The sequence below is a fragment of the Bombus pascuorum genome, chromosome 11, assembly GCF_905332965.1.
Source record: "Bombus pascuorum chromosome 11, iyBomPasc1.1, whole genome shotgun sequence".
Lineage (NCBI taxonomy): Eukaryota > Metazoa > Arthropoda > Insecta > Hymenoptera > Apidae > Bombus > Bombus pascuorum.
In genome coordinates this window covers 11,196,078-11,215,801 of record NC_083498.1, presented here as the reverse complement: position 1 = coordinate 11,215,801, position 19,724 = coordinate 11,196,078, and the positions used below count along the sequence as shown (strand labels likewise).

General features: G+C 29.6%; 3 protein-coding genes and 1 long non-coding RNA gene across 23 annotated transcripts in view; 3 read left to right on the top strand and 1 right to left on the bottom strand.

Moving 5' to 3' along the window:
• LOC132911643 (cytosolic purine 5'-nucleotidase) overlaps positions 1-10,066 on the bottom strand; it is an 18,860-nt gene extending 8,794 nt beyond the window's left edge. For 2 of the 12 annotated variants that reach the window (XM_060968402.1, XM_060968393.1), the window contains exons 1-2: positions 7,610-7,722; positions 5,064-5,244 (exon numbers count right to left, since the gene is read on the bottom strand). Coding sequence is in view for 10 of the 12 variants with exons in the window: in XM_060968393.1 (XP_060824376.1) it covers positions 5,064-5,244; positions 7,610-7,682 (254 nt within the window). In the remaining 2 variants the exon portion in view is untranslated. Of the gene's footprint in view, positions 1-3,819; positions 3,877-5,063; positions 5,248-5,590; positions 5,734-7,609; positions 7,726-8,276; positions 8,471-9,756 lie in introns of those variants that run through there. The other 10 variants (XM_060968390.1, XM_060968398.1, XM_060968399.1 and 7 more) reach the window with 10 other exon arrangements.
• Positions 5,170-7,715, top strand: LOC132911663 (uncharacterized). Its single transcript, XR_009659058.1, has 3 exons — positions 5,170-5,294; positions 5,388-6,038; positions 6,196-7,715. It is a non-coding gene; the product is annotated as an uncharacterized LOC132911663 (long non-coding RNA).
• LOC132911646 (O-phosphoseryl-tRNA(Sec) selenium transferase) lies at positions 9,736-16,153 on the top strand. 6 transcript variants are annotated; one of them, XM_060968412.1, is made up of 6 exons: positions 9,736-9,845; positions 11,155-11,343; positions 11,446-11,719; positions 11,817-12,192; positions 12,275-12,771; positions 12,860-16,153. In XM_060968412.1, the coding sequence occupies exons 2-6, from the start codon at positions 11,230-11,232 to the stop codon at positions 13,123-13,125; spliced, it is 1,527 nt and encodes a 508-aa protein (XP_060824395.1). In that variant the 5' UTR covers positions 9,736-9,845; positions 11,155-11,229; the 3' UTR covers positions 13,126-16,153. The 6 variants fall into 6 exon arrangements, with proteins under 6 accessions (XP_060824395.1, XP_060824393.1, XP_060824390.1 ...); XM_060968410.1 differs by having other exon boundaries at positions 9,828-9,845; positions 11,114-11,343; XM_060968407.1 differs by lacking the exon at positions 9,736-9,845 and adding an exon at positions 9,902-9,993.
• On the top strand, positions 16,143-19,724 carry LOC132911637 (uncharacterized). 4 transcript variants are annotated; one of them, XM_060968375.1, is made up of 5 exons: positions 16,156-16,283; positions 16,386-16,541; positions 16,653-16,854; positions 16,978-17,168; positions 17,244-19,724. In XM_060968375.1, the coding sequence occupies exons 3-5, from the start codon at positions 16,663-16,665 to the stop codon at positions 19,288-19,290; spliced, it is 2,430 nt and encodes an 809-aa protein (XP_060824358.1). In that variant the 5' UTR covers positions 16,156-16,283; positions 16,386-16,541; positions 16,653-16,662; the 3' UTR covers positions 19,291-19,724. The 4 variants fall into 4 exon arrangements, with proteins under 4 accessions (XP_060824356.1, XP_060824358.1, XP_060824357.1 ...); XM_060968373.1 differs by lacking the exon at positions 16,386-16,541 and having other exon boundaries at positions 16,143-16,283; XM_060968374.1 differs by having other exon boundaries at positions 16,242-16,541.

The following is a 19,724-nucleotide window of genomic DNA, read 5'->3' as shown; positions in this document are numbered from 1 at the left end:
CCGGACGAACACCTCACTTGCTGTCGTTCTAGTAAGACACGAAGATCTCTTTAACAGTACAGAGTAGGTATAACGAAACACTTAAAATAGGAATGAATATCGTTGCAATTAAAATTTCATGGTCACACTCGGTATTTACATATATATGTTACCTCATACTGATGCCCGGTATTTGGGAATAACTATGAATAGTAACTATCTTAATACACAACTATGAACTACCATCTATCGTTATCACGTAATTAATAATACTGATCTCAATAATATTGTTTTTACTTAATTAATTATTGGTTTGTTAATATACACGCTGCATCGTCTGTATCGCCTATATTTTACAATATAAGAAACAACATTTTTGTCATGATCCGGTGTTTCGAAGCTTAAATAAATAAAAGAAATTCATTATAAATTTCAAAATATGATAGGATAAAAGATTTTTAACAATTTGTCAGAGTAATATATTTTTCGCGTTTCGTTCATCACTTTTTAAATATTTTACAGAATTTTTACATATTTATCGGTCATGAAATTCTCCTAAAATTCTGTTAATTTATAGACGTTACTGTGCATGTGGAATTAACGTGAGATTTAACGAGGAATGCTTGTTTTATCTTGCTGAGTGTCGCAATGCTGTATAACAAGATTTATTGCATTTCTATACTATCATTTATACTTTATGGAGTAAATCTATAAATGCAATTCAAAGAGCAGGGTGATCCGAGCATCACAGCTTGGAGTACAGCGAGTACCAGCACGATCAAACCTAGAACTTTCTTGACGGCTAGTTTTTAGAAAAATTTCATCTCTTGACTAATTCAAGACACGTACAAATAATCCGTACGTGAAATGTCCTTACCAATTGAATCTTTTATGCCTTCTTTTAACAACCTTCTTTGCTAAAAATTACTTGAAACGTGAAACGTTATTTAATTTCTAAAAAGAAATGAATTTTTTAACGATATATACGAGTTTGTTATCAAACAATCATTTATGACTATCATAAACTTTATGTTAAATCATTTTTATAGGATATGTTATGATATGTACACATTATAGTATTCCTGCACTCAAAATACACGCTTATATTTTTTCAAACACAATCTTACTCAACGACCATACAAAACAGTAAGTCGTACATTCATCCATCACCGTACCCAGTACCCATGCATCATGAGTCGCGTTAGCCTGGTTCGTCGTAGTATATAGGAGCCGCTTTGTTACTGATCTAGACCCAACCTTTACCATGCAATCTACATTTTGTTGAAACTTCCAATCTACCTTATCATCTACCTTATATATATATATATAACACACATACATAGATAAGTGTACTAATTGTTACTACGTTTCGAGGAACTCTTTCAGTTATTCATCGATTGTATAGTCAGATTGTATACTCGGATAAAGCATTGTATACGGACTACAGCGCCGTAATTGAGAAATTCCAACTGGTTAATCATCGTAGCTGGAGAATATCGTAGGAAATTAATTCCTCGTGTATTTCATAAGATGAAGAAATATGTTATTCGAAATAATGTGAAAACATGTTGTATCGTTTCTAGAACGATTAAAATCGAAGATCGTTATTCGCGTGAGTCAATCGAGGAATTCGTATTATATCAATTTTTGTCTTTTTCCAGAAGAAAAAATTTTTTATTTTTACTGTTAAAATATTCATTAAATATTCATAAAAATATAAAAAATATTCATTATGTTACGCAACTGCTTATTACATTAAATATATTACATTACGTACATTAAATATTACACATTAATTAATTACTTATATCGATTATTTTTTATAATACTAATCCGACAATGTTGTAAGTCTAACATCTATATCTCTATAAAATGTGTTATTATTAGAAAGATTGGAAAATATAATATCTCATTGTTTACGCGATGAACCCTTCGATTCTCGACCACCATGAAGGTTTAAGATCAACGTAATTCAACGCGGACTTTAATTGTTCTAATGTGAATTTCTTCTGCTGGGTGTTTCGCATTATCGACTTTCGGTTAAGTCGGTCAAGCATTGTACGAGGATCCACGTATCTATATGTGTTTCTGCTAAGGTATGCATCGTTCACACTTTCACTCTACTTATTCACTGTCTGCACCATCACCACAGAGTTAGCCAACGAAAATGATGTGACTAAGCGATTTAGGAAATTCAAAATCTAGACAATAAATTCCTCGTAAAGGTGGGACAAATTTCTTATTAAAGGAAATTATGTTTTTTAAATAGATACGAATAACGTATAAAGAGAGAAAACATCTCTTTTCTTAGATACTTTGTTTTTAAGTTTTACTACATTCCAATGCAAATGAAACATTTTACGCGCCAGGTATTATGTTATATATATATATATATATATTATTACATAATATAATACATTTGCGTTTTGAGTAATAGATATTTTCACTTCGTCACTTTATCGATACAAAATGTACAATATCGTGTAAAGTAACTCACGAAAGTATTTAAACGCTTATCATAAAAGATGTATATGAATACATTATGTATTTTATACGAAATTCTTTAAAATATTATTTTACCATTATAACAAATCGCGAGTATCAAACAGTAAAATTTAATTAATAAAATGAAACATTTGAGATGCACATAGGAGTTACAAGATGTTTATTGCAAGCATGTCTTTGATAAAAAATTAATATATTATATTAATATTATTATACTGTAAAATTATTTAAACCTTCGTCTTTTATATGAACAGAAGTACGAAATACTGCAGTTATAAAACTTACGAATCGTTGGAAAATTGAACTTCTAAGAACAAATTAAGAAAAGAAAGATCTTAATACTGAATGTAATAAAGAATAGCGTAAGCTCCTTCCACTGAATGTTTCAAAGAAGATATCATATACTTAAATCGAAACTTGACTTGTCACTGTACTTGAACCATGTACTTGTGGCGAGAAAATTGCTTAAGAATTTCTGAAAATTCAATTTCCACGAACAGATGAAAAAGAAAAGAATCTCGACAAAAAATATGATAACGAAACGCACCTTGATAATTTTGCTTCATCGAATGATTTCATATACCACTGATAAGAAAGAAAATTGATTAACGAGTGGAACATCACGATACAAGCTTCTATTATTCTTATTGAAAAAAATAATTTCACACGGGCCGAAATTAAGATCTCTGTTTCGATCGTAATTCAAACACGCGTGCACGCGTTCGTCTACTTATTTAGTTAGATGTGCCAGCTAAAATTAAATTCTAAACATAACTAAAAGCGCATTTCCCAGTCGCATTTTGCTTTGTTCGAGCAACGACTTGCACCTGATAATATGACATACATGTACGACGTTGCGACATTTTAATAATTAATGCTAATTAATATTATAATGAAAATTATAATTAACGTATATCGAAATCGTAATTATCATGTCTTGGTGAAAATTTTTTAAATAGATTGCACCCGTGTCTTAATGCGATATACTTAGAATCTATTGGGACATATCGAATAGAAACAATGAAGTCTAACGCACTTCGACGCGTATACTATCTATAACATAGGCGTGAATCAACTGCGTAGTACACATCATTCAACACGGAACATATTTTTGTGTATCAAAGAAACGCTCGTGCATATGTTTGACCTGCTTATGAAAAATGCATGAGACCTCTCTCTCCTAAATATGGTACGTAATATGGTCGAAGAACTCGCATAAGTCACGATACAAAAAAGAGGACGGTTGCCTCTTTGTCCCAAGGTAGCTTCAACGTGAGAATAAGCACGTATTACATATAGCTATGCTCTTCGAATTTCTTTTTCAAATTTCTCTACCCGAGGCGCTCCGAAGCTTGAAGCACGTTGTGAATGGCACATAACACACGGTACGAAGAAGAAGAGTATTTGAACGATCGAAAGAGACGAGCAAACTGAATCGAGATCAGAGTTCCACTTCTGTAACCTAGTCGAGGTCGAAGTCTTATTATAAGATCTGCACTTTGCGGAAGTTTCAAATCCTAAGACCTGAAACGAAATAATCGATGAAATATCGAATTAGGTCGAGTGATGTAATTTTTTGGAAGTTAAGCGAAGAACTCCGACTAGAGGAAATTTCCGTAGGTGGAACGTGGCATTCGAACTGAGATAAAAGAACAGGCCACACCGGACTGACTTAATGAGGCATGGAGGGGCATTGCGAAATATCGTATTTTGCAATATATTTAGCGTTTCCATCTTGCATTCGGAAAGATATCGGCTAATGGTACGATGGAATTCGTTTTTAGCTTATTATCATAGATATCTAAACGGATAGGAGATATAAATAGTATTTACTATTATATGGATATATATGGATATACTCATATATGGATGTTTAAAAAACGAAGTCTGCATAAATAAAGATAAATAATTCTTATCACATCATATTTTGATAATTCTGATCACGTATCGTCGATACAAATTTTATCCAGTTATGGAATAAAGGTACTATATACATAATTTCTTTTTATTCAAATTTATAGAGGTATTATAAATTCTTGTATGCTTTCGAGCATTGCATCATCTGCATTGCAGTGAGAAGAAGTTAAAATATAGTCTACAGATGCGAACAAAGAAGTTTTCCATATTTACGTAAAAATTAGTGAATAGATACATACGGGTAAGAATCGAATGCTTTAAAAATTAGCAGTCCATCTTTTAAATCATCTTGCAGGAATTATACGACGAGATGCAGATCGTTGCAGATACGCGCGCGCGCATTATTATCATAGTAGAGAGAGAGAGAGAGAGAGAGAGAGAGAGAGAGAGAGAGAGAGGGGGAGGAGAGGGAAACACAACACTCAAATCTCGTCTCTCAAAAATGATTAAAAACTTCATCAGTAAATTAAATCTATGAAATCTGCAAACGCACACATTTCTGAGATTATCATCGCTGACATTGAAAATGATTAATATTCTATCTATTAATAAAATTTGGTAATGAATATTTTTGGAAAGTAATGTAATCGCAGATGAGTGATGAATTGTAAGAGATACCACAATCGTAAAGTAGATATGATAAAATATGAAAAGAAATTTACCTGTGACCTAATTCACGCTTATCTGTTCGTAGGCCACTCTCATTGTAGTTATCCAGGTCTTGTTCGCTACAATTGTTCTTGGTCATTTCTATACCGTGATTTAAAGGGAAGCCAAGCACTGATCGATAAAAGGATTCTTCGTAAAAGATGTTTGACTCATCCGGCAATCGAACTTTGCACCCTGCTTCAGAACATTCGAATGCTGGTTACTGGTCGAAGAAACATCGTCACGTGAGTAAAATTGTGTGAAAAATATCATAAAAAGTATTTAATCCGTGATTATTAACAAAGTTCCCGTCCTCTTAACGGTCCTTTTCGTTTCAGGGAAATTGGACAAAATAGAAAATAAATAATGATTCGGTAGAAGACTGAAATTTCACGAAATCTAATTTTAGCCAGTTAAACACGTTCCGTTGGCATATTAATAGCATATTGTACTTTATTGTTCGATTAAAAAAACGCACAGTACGGTGTACCATGCGTGTAAGCTCGATAAGAGGTACAAATAGAAATAGGAGAAGAATTACCAGTTCTGCCTGGCGTAATCAGCACGTCCACATTTTCACAGCTCATAACAGATCGATTGAAACTGAACCGTCGGAAAATCGATCATAGAACGTTCCGAAAAGAGAACGCAGGGAAAGAGAAAGAAACAGAGAATGAAATCCAGAGTTATTTACGCGGCTCATTAACTTACCAACGCGAATGACAACGACGTACTGAGTTCAATGAAAATTCTCAAATCGAGTTACACGCGAGCAAACAACACGAAAATATGGCGAGAATAGCAACGACGATAAGAAGGCTGCAGGGGTCATTCGCGTGACGATGATAGATTAGAAGGAAAAGTACACGGAGAAATTTGATATAATCAAGAATCAATTAAACTAAAATATCCTTTACAGTTTCATGAATGAAAGAGAAAATATAAATTTTCTGGAAAAATGGATTTTTATCCTATGAAAGAGGATGATGGTAACATTACAATTTCAATAATTTATCATTTGAATTTTTATTTTTTGTATCACTCTTTATAAAACACTCATTCATTATGATGCGTATTTTATAAATTGCAGAGTAATCTGCGTTATATATTAGGTCATGTAAAGTTAATAACGATTAGAAATTCCAGATATAAATTTAATACAACCGATGACAGACCATATACGTCTTAGAAAAAAATTGTCCACAACATGTTGGTAAGAAATTGGCCAATTAAAAAGATAACCTTGTATATAAAAATGAAATAATGAAAACAATAGAAAAGAAAATAAATAACTGGAAATTAACATTTATGAATTTAAGAAGACGATCCTCTGATTTCAGAAACAATAATAAAAGGAAAAAAGAAGATAAATGAATAAAGATTGATGTGGAATTAAAGTATAAAATAATCTTGAATATCTCTATAATAAAACTCGAATTTGAAATAAGATGGATACTTCTTAATCCACGGAACCAAATAACTCGGGACAGATAAAAAGCGATAAAAAAGCTTTTTAATCTTGAAATATATTAGCTCCTTGGTAATGATTAAAAACACAAGTCTTTATGACAGAATAGGAAATATACTGTTATCAGTAAGATGTTTTGACAGTCGTTATCTATGTAAGTCTCGATAGCATGGATGAAGGAAGTGTATAGAAAAATATCACACGCGATTCTCTTGAGTAATTCTGATCAAACGAGCATCAAAACATAAACTGTAATCGTTCAAATGTGAAAAACTATGGTACAACGGCGAAAATGCAGAAGTTTACTTTTTCAAGACCCTAAGAGCACTAACGATCATCATGGAAATATATAAAGTTGAACCAGTTATTTTCACGTAGTATGATCGAGCCGCCTCTGATAGTGCGTAGGCTGTTAGTACGGCCTTGGCGATCTTGTGAATACCGTAAAATTTTGTGCTTTAGGATCGGGTGGCTCGTCTGAGATAATAATAAGTGAACTGCAGATGTTCGTGCAAATTCATATTTCTGTGAATACATATAATTAAAAAAAATAAAAACTAAATACACATTCATTTCATCAGTTACATATTGTAATTATCTTGAATATTTTATGTATTTTTATATATCATGTGCATTTTTTACACCTTTATGTTTCCCATAAATGAATAAACTTCCACAGTATAATAAAGCACTTCATTTATTATAATATATTAACCATTATAAGATAGTGAATTCTACATATGTTTCATGGGCATATTGCGTATGCATTTAATGATACACTGCCTAAAATAATTGGACAATAATTTAGTCTATTGAAAATAATTAAATTTCTTATAACGACCAATAATGCTTTCCAATAAGTAAAATATACGATAAAATAAACAAATTTAAAAACATTAAATATACGTATATAGATAGTAATTATAGAGTGAAAATAATCTTTTATTATTAAGAATTAAATTTGGATAGAAAATTAATTATTATTCTATTAATATTTTTCAAAACATTGCTCTGGTTTATCAATTTTTTAATCAAGCTTTAGCGAATTTTAAACGTTTGTCAGATACAGTTAACCAGATATTAATCACTAACCTTTGACTAGCTTGTCGATACCACTTTTTATTTCCACTAGGATCATTTTCGTGTTGAGGTGTAGTAGGAACATGATCCCCGTGCGAATTACAATTCTCCAATTCCATGATTAACTAGAAAGATAGAAAAAAAAAAATTTGTCAATTTATCGATAAAATAAATTTCTAAATATTTTCGCACATAATAATCTTTTACCACGATAAATTTTTATGCAAAATATTATTTTAAAAACTATGACTTAACATATCATCAGAATTATTATTGTATCATTGAATCATTGAATCATTTAATAATTAAAAACATTTTTAAAAATGAAATTAATCCAAACATATTATAATTAAAATTTCTTTTTGATAACAGTGAACATTTGCGTGTTATACAAAAGATATACTTTTAAGCAAATTGTAAACAGCAAAAACTGCAAATAGTTATAAAGCAGAAGATAACAATAAAATAATCATGTCACGAAACAATGATAATTATCAGTTGCAATAATATTATTTTAAAATATCAAATTGTCACCTGCTAAATTGTTTTATCGATATAAAAATCCAAAACAAATTGTCGCAAAATAATATTATTCGGAAAAATGATAAAAAGTTATTCAGCCATTGGTATCAAGTATCCGCCAATCGAATTCGTTATCGGAAGTTTAAAGAGAACGTACCTAATAAGCTCGAAATTTTCAGTGCTATATTCAATGTTTTATATAAATACAGACACAGAATAATTTTGAAATATTCTTGTTACTTAACTTGAATACTAACACACAGCACGACAACCTGTCATTCGAGTACCAATTCCACACTATCACCACAATGCGAACCTCACCGCAAACTATAAGATCTATTCACTGAATAGGGTTAACGTATAGGCAGGTATGCCAATGCAGAAAATCAAACTATTCCTATGCTGGTTTCGGCTACTCATATATTCATGACGAGACTGCATATGTTTATACATTTATAGGAAATTTCAACGTGCAAAAATGTACATAATATGCAAAAATATATAACAAAATATAGTATTCGTTATAATTAGACTGGATACTTAAGAAATTAATTTATATTTTATGAACAAAAGAAACAGAATCTATGAAAGATTTGATTCATCTACTAAATATTATTACTAGACTACGGATATTTATGTATTTAATATTTATGAAAAATACATATTCAAAGACTATGTATACTCGTAATTTTACCATAGTATATATTGTAATATTTAAAATATTATATCATTATAATATTTGACACAAGAAATCTTTGTTTAGGCTCTATTTCTTCAATTATATTCATAGTATATGAATTTACATAAACATATCCGCAACCTATTCATGACACATGTGCCTAAAATTCATTTAGACTGAAATATTATAAATAGATGAGATACATTGAAAATGCATTGCAATTTATAATAAAGTAATTTCTTCTTTATATAGTGAATAATTTAACAATGGATACGATACACGATTTACAATGTAATAGATTTAAGTCAAATTGCAGGATGTGCAGTATTCAGTGATGAGATTCAGAGGTTCAGTTGAGATGAAAATAGTTAAGATTTTAGTATTCCGTAGCATCTATTAATAATGAAAATCTTTGTTAAGTGACGTATATGAAAGAAAGTGATTACGTAATATCATCGTAATATTCAAGAGAACAACTATAAGTCGGTGCGCGCGCGTGTGTTTGTGCATGCATGCGTGCGTGTGTCATAAATATTTAATGGAGCTAGATCGATGAATTTGAAGGTTTATGTAAAATTGTAACAGATTTATTACGAGATTTTAACAAAAAATTATAGAAGATTATAAAGTTACTATAAAAAATATAAAGTTTCCAAATATAAATGCAAACGTTAAGTAAAAAAGATTTAAATGCAATAAAGTAATTTTGTGCGAGGTAATATTTTAATACTATTTTTATGCTGATAATATTACAACAACCTATTTTCATTTTACGTAGATTATATATGCATAAAGTATTACAATCGCTAAATAAAGAAAAGCAACATAAATATTTGTCGAAAAAAAAAGGAAGACCAAATAATAGACATTAAGATAATTTTAAGGAACTATTTGCGTATGAATTTTTAAACAATTTTTAAAATTATTATAAGAAAGTTGATAAAATTACACTACATACTTAAAAAATCGCTGATTCTGCGCTACATTTCCATTTTTCGTATCAGCATGTGATGATCGATGATTTTTCAATGGGAAGGAGGTAACAAGGTAATTATCAGTAAATGATGCACCTGCCGGATAGTTGAGTTGTAAGTTGTATGCGAATCACTTTGACCTGTAAAGGCGGCGAACGAATTCGTTCGTAGCGCCGTGCGTAACCCGTCCGTCCGCTGTCGCCTGAACGCCATAATTCGAGGTAAAATCCCGTAATTCGTAAATTTCGCTATTCTCCACGCGTCCGCGGTACACATCGTGTAACTAATGACAATTAAAACGCAGTCCTGAGTCCCCTGTGGCCAAACAATTACGTTGCATTCTCTCTTATTGCGTAAAATTAATCCGATTTAGGTGACCTCGACACGACATAACCTCTAACAACCTGTCGTCTGCTGACAATTCCCGATGACCACGGCGACACAGGTCGTGTGTATATTTGCTCAATTCAAGTTCCGTTAAATGCGCGTATGAAATATTACGGTTCGGAGTCTTTGGAATGCGTCAGGTAGTGCATGATCATCAAGTGCACCGCCAGCACACGAATATTTCATCGTAGCCCAACCCATTTTCTTATTCTATGATATATCGTTTATTACACCGTTCCACGAAAATGTGTCATTCGAATCAACCTTTTTTTTTATTTACTTGTTTGCTAGCTTTTAACAGAACTTTAGATATTATAACTATTTATTTTTTTCTCATTTTTTTTTGTGAATAGTGTTTTAATCCGTACATAATAAAAGTACATAACCTTTACATCGATGTTGAATTTGTTGTATTTTGTTAGATTCGTTTAAATAAACAACAGCGCGTTCGTTTTTTGATTTTATGTGATACTGATGTTTATGGTTACTTAATGATTTTTCGCTATTTAATTAATTTTTATTCATATTCTATGAAATTATGTAATATTATATTTTCGCACTGTATTTTTTTTCTGAAATATAGTTACGAATATTTATTGATATACAAATGTGATTTTATATATTTTTTTAAGTTGCATATATATCTTTTTGATTTGTAATTAGCTTTTGCATGTTAAAATATTAATGTATGATTTTTTGTATCCATATATTTGACATTTTAATAAATTTCATTTTTATATGGAAACTTTGTTTTCTTTTCTATAATACCATCAACATTGTTGCACCTTCTATTTACATAAAGATCATTCATGGAGCAATATCTTTTATTCAAGTATAATATAATTTTGTATTAAATGTTTATGCATTCGAATATCATAAAAGAATATTTTTAAATAAAGTTGTATCATTTTCTTGTATTGTATAATGAGCATTTCATGTTCATATTATCTGTAGATTAATAATTATTCTAATCATTTGATATTAATTATTAAAAGCAATGCTGTGCTAAGACATCAAACTTTCTAATATTTCTGGCCTAAGTGTGTGAAAGAATTAAATAAATCAAGAAGATGAATAATCAGGCATTCAGTTTAGCTGAAAGACTTATTCCTTCAACCTATGTACAACAAGGTTTAAATGCAAAAAAAGCACGTGAAAATCTTATAAGACACTTCATCGAACATGTAAGATTTCAATTAATATTCTGACAATATCATTTAAATACTAATATATTAATATAATTGTATTATATCATTTAATTACTAATATAAATTGTTTTAAAATAGCAAAAATGGCCAGAAGAGGGTTGGGATGATGCAACAATAGAAGCTTTTCTCTCAGATCTGTCACAAATGGACAGCAACAATTTTCCTTCCAATTGTAGTGTTGGAGAACGTGAAGCAAGAATTGTATCAAACATTGTTGCAAGGCGACATTTTCGAATGGGTCATGGCATAGGAAGATCAAGTGATTTAGAAGAAGTACAACCAAAAGCTGCAGGAAGTAGCCTAATGTATAAATTAACCAATGCTTTAGTACTTGAAGTCATTCGATATATGGGTAAGATCAATAATTTTAAACTAAGATTGCTCAATTTTATTAAAGCTCTTAAAATTTTTGTTATCTACGTGCTACATTAAACATTTTTTCATTGCAGGTGTAAAAAGCATAGCAGGTTGTTTTCTATCACCAATGGCTACAGGCATGAGTTTGGTATTATGTATGTTAACATTTAAACAGGATAGACCACGAGCCAAGTATGTCCTGTGGCCTAGAATTGATCAAAAATCAAGCTTTAAATCGATAATCACAGCTGGATTAGAACCGATTGTTATTGAAACCAAGATAGTTGGAGATGAATTAAAGACAGATATGCAAAGACTTGAATCTCAAATGGCAGCTTTAGGTGAAAGTGTTGCTTGTGTGCTCACAACAACTAGTTGCTTTGCACCCAGGGCATGTGATTCTATTGATTCTATTGCAGCGCTTTGTACTCAATATAACATTCCACATTTAGTAAATAATGCGTATGGGTATGTTTGTACATTATATATATACTATAGCATTTTAAACATATTATATTTGAACAGATGTTATATTATACTTTGTCAATAGCTTACAGAGTACGAGATGTATGCATTTGATTCAAGAAGCATCGCGTAAGGGCCGCGTCGATGCTTTCGTTCAAAGCACGGATAAAAATTTTCTAGTACCAGTTGGTGGTGCAATTATTGGCTCTTTTGACAAAAATCTGTTAGATCGCATATCAAAAATGTACCCAGGTCGTGCAAGTGCCAGCTCCATTATGGATGTAATGATAACATTACTAAGCTTAGGAATGGCGGGTTACAAACAATTAATAACGCAACGTAAAGAAATGTATTCATATTTAAAGGAAGAACTTGGCAAATTAGCAACAAGACATGATGAAAGATTGCTAGACACTAAAGGAAATCCTATATCAATGGGAATGACTCTTCAGTGTTTAAGTCATCAGCATGATAATAAACAAGTTACAATGTTAGGTTTGATGTTATTTCTCCGCAATGTTAGTGGTACAAGAGTAATAACAACAACAGAAACTAAGCATATTGTTTCATATAAGTTTGAAGGTATGTGACCAAAAGTATGTATGTGTCTAGTATATTTTAATGACACTTTCAAATTCATTATATTTTTCATTCATTTAATTTAAATTAGGTTGGGGAGCTCATAATAGTAATTATCCAGTACCATACTTAACTGCTGCTGCAGCTTTAGGTATGAAGAAATCAGATGTGGACATGTTTATACAACGATTAGATAAAGCTCTGACAAAAGTAAGGAGGCGTTCAGCTCCAGTTACACCGACAGCATCTCTTGCTGGATCCAGCATTAATGGAGATGCAGTAGGTACTGGTGGTCCTGGAGAATCAAGTACAGCTTCAACTAGCCGAGCAAGTAGTAAGGATAGTTTGAGAAAATGAACCGTAATCAACGCAACTGGCCAGTTGAATCAATACATTAATTTGTAAGTAAATTATTACTTGCAATTAACACATGTTGCATATTTCTGAGGAACGTTTTACATCTTTATTTTTAACTGAAATAGTTAATATTCTTGTAATGTAGTTACTCAAAATTTTTATTGAAATATTTGAATTTAATATATAATTTTATTTCTCTAGATTAAGTTAAATTACTTCTTAGATATTTATTTATATGTTTAAAATAAAAAAAATAATATTTTATAACAAAAATATATTCTAAAGAGATACGCAACAGCAAAATGTGCTGATTCGTCTGTCCATTTGCGTTGTAACAGTGTCAATTGTCATGAAATAAAGGAAGAGAGTTCAAACAATATTAACATTGGAATATCTAAGCTAATATTCGAGGAGGAAGCAAATGTTAGTGTATTCTACACATTCATTAAAAGATATTAACTGGTAAGCGCTGGCCACAAGAATATCTGTTATACTTGTTCTATGTTACAATATATACGTAGTTACTTTTTAAACAAAGCATGTCTCATATATCTGATAAATATCTGTTGTTTATCTTTTAGAATATCATTGCAATACAAAATTAATTTTCTGTAAAAGCATATTTCTGCTTAAATTCATTATTCCACAAATTACAAACTGTAATCCCACTAAAATTAGTTTAATATTCTTATGCTGATCATTTGTATGTTTTAAAGCAATTACAACTTCATATTTTAAATTTAAAGTCACCAGTTAGCATTCTTTTGTGTAATTTATTTGTGCTAGAATATTAAGATACTATAAAAAAATTCACTTCTTTTCACTTAGAAATAATATAATTCTATCAATGATCATAGAAAAAGGACATGTTATTACTAAGAGAGATTTATAGTAGATACAGTATTTGCTTAATCACACTATTATAGAAAGTGTGTACAAAAATTAGAAGCACTATATATGAAAAAAAGATACTCCATAACCTGTATAAATTGAATACAGATATAAACATGCTATTTATGATTTTAAACTCTTTTTGTTATTTATTTTGTGAATGTTCATTTGTAGATTACATTATAATTTCCTGTACTAATAATATCTAAACTTTATTATTATCAAATGCAATATTTTGCACAAAACAACAGTATTATCTTTTCAATATTTTTAAAGAAGTAATGAATATAAGTAAATTTAAACAGCATATTATATTACTAAACACAATCATTTTCTAAATGTCTATACAAATTTTTGTGTGCATTTGTATTGCACATAATAACTTGCATATGCACATTTAAAAAAAGGCATGTATTTGAAGATTCACCTTTGGATAAATTATTTTGACAGTGTTATCTTTTGATATGTCAATATGCATATTGCTTCAAATATAGTAAGATAAGTCAATTAATATTTAGTACAATATTTAATAAAATCAGAGAAAATATCAAAAATTAAAAAACAATTTTAAAGCATTTAGATGATTCTGATAATTATTTTTAAAATATTACTGTTGACAATATTATTTATATTTAAAAATTATTTATTGTTGACTTTTATTTTAAAAGTTTATAAAATACAATATGTATTTTAATAGTTGCAAAATCTTACTATTTAGCCACCTGTTGTATATTTTTTAATAATATAATATAATGTTTGTTGGTAATATATTAATATTAACTCAGAAGAAAGCAATATAATGTACAAAATTAATTGTCAGATTATATAGGTTGTTAAATCCACAGAAAAAGATCAAAGATAGAAAATTGATACAGTGTTATTGTACTTAGTATATTTATTATATTTGTTAACCTATAAATGAATTTTGAATAATTTCAGGAAAATGGATAATTTCTGAATTAATGAAATGTTATAAAAAATGTTATTCGGGGTGAATCATATATGCTACTATAGGATGTATTATCATTATAAAATTATCAGTAAACAAAGGTAACATAGTAAAGATTATAAGAAGATATACATTATAGAATAGTACATTGTATTTTAGTATCGTACTTTATGCTAATGAAATTCCTATGTATGTACATACAGATGTTTCTCATTTCTGTATTATGTACTTTAATATTAGTTGTAGCATATGCATTATTTTATTTCATTAGTTTTGTATATTATAATTTTATATCAAAAAGGCCAGCTCACATATACATATATATTACAAAACCTGCCTTTTACATGAAACAACGATTTTTAAGGTCCTACTTTATCAATATTTTTTAATTATTTTTGTATCTATACCTTTCAATTTTGGTCAGTCATTGTATGAAAGAAAAAAATCATATTTCTAAACAGACACAATAGACACATTATTTATTAAAAGTGTCTCACTATCAAAACAAAGTATTACAAACAAAATTATATAAAACTTATTGAGTATGTCCCACCTGTTACATTTTTAAGTTTATTGCAGTTAATGTGTACTATTGGCTGTGAAATATTTTACCTAATATATGTTGTAAATTAAGGGAAAAATTAATTATTCGCAATTTCATTTGAGTTACAATTTTGAGAAGGAATATTTTGTTGTTTACTCTTAATATTCAAGAAAAAATCTATATATTGCTGATATTGTATATACATAATTGTTTTAACATTTTTAAAAATAAATATATATATATATACATATAAGATATTGGAGATACTAAATGTAAACAAATTATACACGTCTTGAATTATATATAAGAAACCGCTAATCCCAATGTTACATTTTCCTGATCATGATAGATACATATGTACTTACTTAATTATGTTGTATTATCTAAATAACCATTTTACACTTACTTTACTTGGTTAAAATTCAAATGGAAATTAAAACACCAATTCTACTTATAAAAGAATTGCATTTATCTTACTTATTTAAATATTTATTAAATAATTTCCATTTGAAAATTTAAACAACGTACACCAATATGGTAGTATATACATACATATGTACTACTAATCAAAGGTATATGTAGGAATGCTTTATTTGTAAAATATGCAACTATTGGGTAAATAAAAGTAAAAATGTTAAATAGAATTGTTTTATTCAGTTCATAGTATTACCACAGACGAGTCAATGGTATTACTAGGTATAAACTCAGACGACTATACGTGCTGTGACATTATTTTCAAATATGTATGGAATGCTTTTATCATTCACTGATAAGGTCGGTAAAAATAAATGATGTAACTTGGGAGCACTGTAGCTTTATTTTTTGCACAGGATTTTTTAATATATAGGTGTGTTTTATATTCTAATTTTTATTTAGTATCTAATAAAGGAATCATTAAATATAACCTGTAAGAATTCAAATATACCGAGTATAGCGATGAATTGAGAATTAATGTATTGTTTAATTTTACTGCTGTTTTACATCAATAGAAATTATTGTTGTTACAATAAAACACATTTATTGTTGATTAAGGTATTTATTATCACGTTATCATATTATCTTTTTAATGATTTACGTTTGCAATTCTATGAAATTATAAACATGGAAATACCAGAAAATAATAATATTTATGATTTATTTCAGAGTACATAGAATGGCAAAAAATAAAATACAAGATAAATTTACAAAACCAAAACCTAAACCTGTTATTTCAAAAAAAGAAAGTAAATTTAAAATGTCCATGTTAAACATTTCAGTTATGGTTTTATGTATTGCTGTTGCTATTTGGTTCAGTTATAGAGGATACTTAGAAACAAGAGTGAATACTCCATATGATGTAAAAAAGGTATGTTGTATTCTTTTATTTTTATTTATTATTTTGTTTCAAATAAGTTATTAAAAATATCTTTACTTTCATACAAAAATTCTATCAAAACTAATAATGGCATTATTTACTTATGAAAAATAGCTAGTTACAGCCTCTGGATTGGATGTTGCAGACAGATATTGGGGTACCTATAGATCAGGTGTTTATTTTGGATTAAAAACTCGAGATCCACATTCTTTAATAACAGGATTAATGTGGTATTTCCCACATTTATTGCGTCAGGATAGAAGTGGCCTTAGACATTGGTGTGAACAAAGTGACAGACTAGATAGGTAAATAAAACTTATTTCATTCAATGGTATTTTGACAACTTTTTGTATAATAATTGTTATTTAATTTGTATTTAGATATGCATGGATGGAACATGATGGAAGAACATTTGGTGTTCAAGAAATAGTGGATAATTCAGTTATTTTAACTACTACATTTGTTAAAAGACCTGGTGGTAAACATGGTGGAGATTGGACTGCAAGAATTTCTGTAACTTCTAAGGATAAGATACGAGATGGTGAAGAAATTTCATTACTTTTCTATACTGCCATTGAAGAGAATGTTAAAGGATGGGTTAAAGTTAATCTTGGTGATGGAAAACAGTTAACAGGTGTAGAGGGGAATACCCAAGGTTTAGGTTCATTTACTATAAATCTTAATATGATACGTGGAACTGTAGAGGAGCACTCTTTTCTAGCAACTGTTGCCCCTGGCTTAAATGCCTTGAAAGAAACAGTTCTCCAAAATCTAAGGATAGCATTTCATAAAGGATCATCAAAGGAATACATAGTTCTAGCGGGTGAACAAATACCATTATCGGTAGATGGAAAAAGAAGAGATGCAAATTTTATTGCAACACAAATAACAGGAAAAATTCCCTTTGAAATTGAAATTAGTTATGAATCAGGTAGTTTTATTAACAGAATCAACAAATTAATTGGTCAAAATTATGACCGTACTTTAGAAATGCACCGAAAATTATTTGATGACAAGTTTGAGAAGGTGTTTAAATTAAAGTCGAAAGGTTATACGGAAGAAGAAATTAAATTTGCAAAAATGACGCTATCGAATATGATGGGCTCTATAGGCTACTTCTATGGAAGTTCACAAGTTCAAAGTCAATATACTAAAGGTCCTGTGCCTTACTGGAAAGCACCTTTATATACTGCTGTACCTAGTAGAAGCTTTTTTCCACGAGGATTTCTATGGGACGAAGGTTTTCATGGCTTGCTTATATCAGTTTGGGATTTAGAAATCGAACTAGATATTATAAATCATTGGTTCGACTTAATGAACGTCGAAGGATGGATTCCGAGAGAAATGATTTTGGGTCAGGAAGCTCTAGCAAAAGTTCCAGAAGAGTTCATAACTCAAATAAATACAAATGCAAATCCACCTACATTTTTTTTAACGTTGCATTTTATACTTAAACACAAAAAAGAAGAGGTATTAGAAAAACATTTCCAATTTTTTGATAATTTGTACCCTCGTCTTCAGACATGGTTTAATTGGTTTAATACTACGCAAATTGGAGATATACCGAGTACGTATAGATGGAGAGGTAGAGATGGAACAACTAACAAAGAATTAAATCCAAAAACGCTCACATCTGGATTAGATGATTATCCAAGAGCTTCTCATCCAAATGTCGATGAACGACATGTCGATTTACGTTGCTGGATTGCATTTGCCGCTGATATTATGCATCAGATCAGTGAAATGTTAAGTCACTCTAATAATAAATATCAAGAGACCTATCAGTACTTATCTGATAATAGTTTATTAAATAAACTACATTGGTCACCAAGTACACAAACGTATGCTGATTTCGGATTGCATACAGATAAAGTAATTCTACGAAAAGTAACTTCGTCTTCAAGATCACGTCTACAACCGTCGGAAACAATACGAGTTGTAATGGAAGATCCAACTCTAAGATACGTTGATTCTTCCTTCGGATATGTCTCGTTATTTCCATTTATTTTACAAATTATCAATCCTAGTTCTCCACAGTTAGGCAAAGTACTACAGGATTTAACCAATCCTGACCTATTGTGGACTAAATATGGCTTACGATCACTCGCAAAGATATCACCACTTTACATGGAATATAATACTGAACACGATGCTCCTTACTGGAGAGGAGCTATTTGGATGAATTTGAATTATTTGACAGTACGAGCAACGCACTATTATTCTAACATTGAAGGTCCATATCAAGACAAAGCGAGAAAAATTTATCAGAATTTAAGAAAGAATTTAATACAAAACGTTATTAAGCAATATAAAAAAACTGGATACGTATGGGAAAATTATGGAGATGTTCATGGAGAAGCAAAAGGCAGTCATCCATTCACTGGTTGGACATCTCTAGTTTTATTACTTATGGCAGAAATTTATTAATCATAGAATCGTATTGTAAATAGTTTCATTTATAAGTATATCATTTGACTACAAACAGAATCAAAAGATATTACTGATATTCATATATGGTAAATGCTGTGAATATTGACTATTTTGTTGTTATGCATAAAAATGTGATAATATCTGTAAATTATCATAAACATTTATAGGAATGTATACTTTTTTATATAATAGAATGATACTGATTAAATACAAACATAAATTTTAAGAAATAACAATAGTACAGAACCCTTATCTACATGTATTGTAATCACATAAAATTAATTATGTACGAAATCTATTTTAATAGAGATCTTAAATAACATCAACAATTTACATATTTTTAGATTAACTTCCTAACTATTTCTACAATATAGTGATTATAATTTAAGTAAATAAGAATTAAAATAAATTTTCTGTTCTTATCTAGATTA

Bases quoted from the DNA above. Each gene is read 5' to 3' on its own strand.
- LOC132911646 (XM_060968412.1), top strand. From the start codon at position 11,230: ATGAATAATCAGGCATTCAGTTTAGCTGAAAGACTTATTCCTTCAACC. The intron at 12,193-12,274 runs GTATGTTTGTAC...CTTTGTCAATAG, and splicing joins TTAGTAAATAATGCGTATGG to CTTACAGAGTACGAGATGTA. The intron at 12,772-12,859 runs GTATGTGACCAA...AATTTAAATTAG, and splicing joins TGTTTCATATAAGTTTGAAG to GTTGGGGAGCTCATAATAGT.
- LOC132911637 (XM_060968373.1), top strand. From the start codon at position 16,255: ATGGAATGCTTTTATCATTCACTGATAAG. The intron at 16,855-16,977 runs GTATGTTGTATT...TATGAAAAATAG, and splicing joins CTCCATATGATGTAAAAAAG to CTAGTTACAGCCTCTGGATT. The intron at 17,169-17,243 runs GTAAATAAAACT...ATTTGTATTTAG, and splicing joins CAAAGTGACAGACTAGATAG to ATATGCATGGATGGAACATG.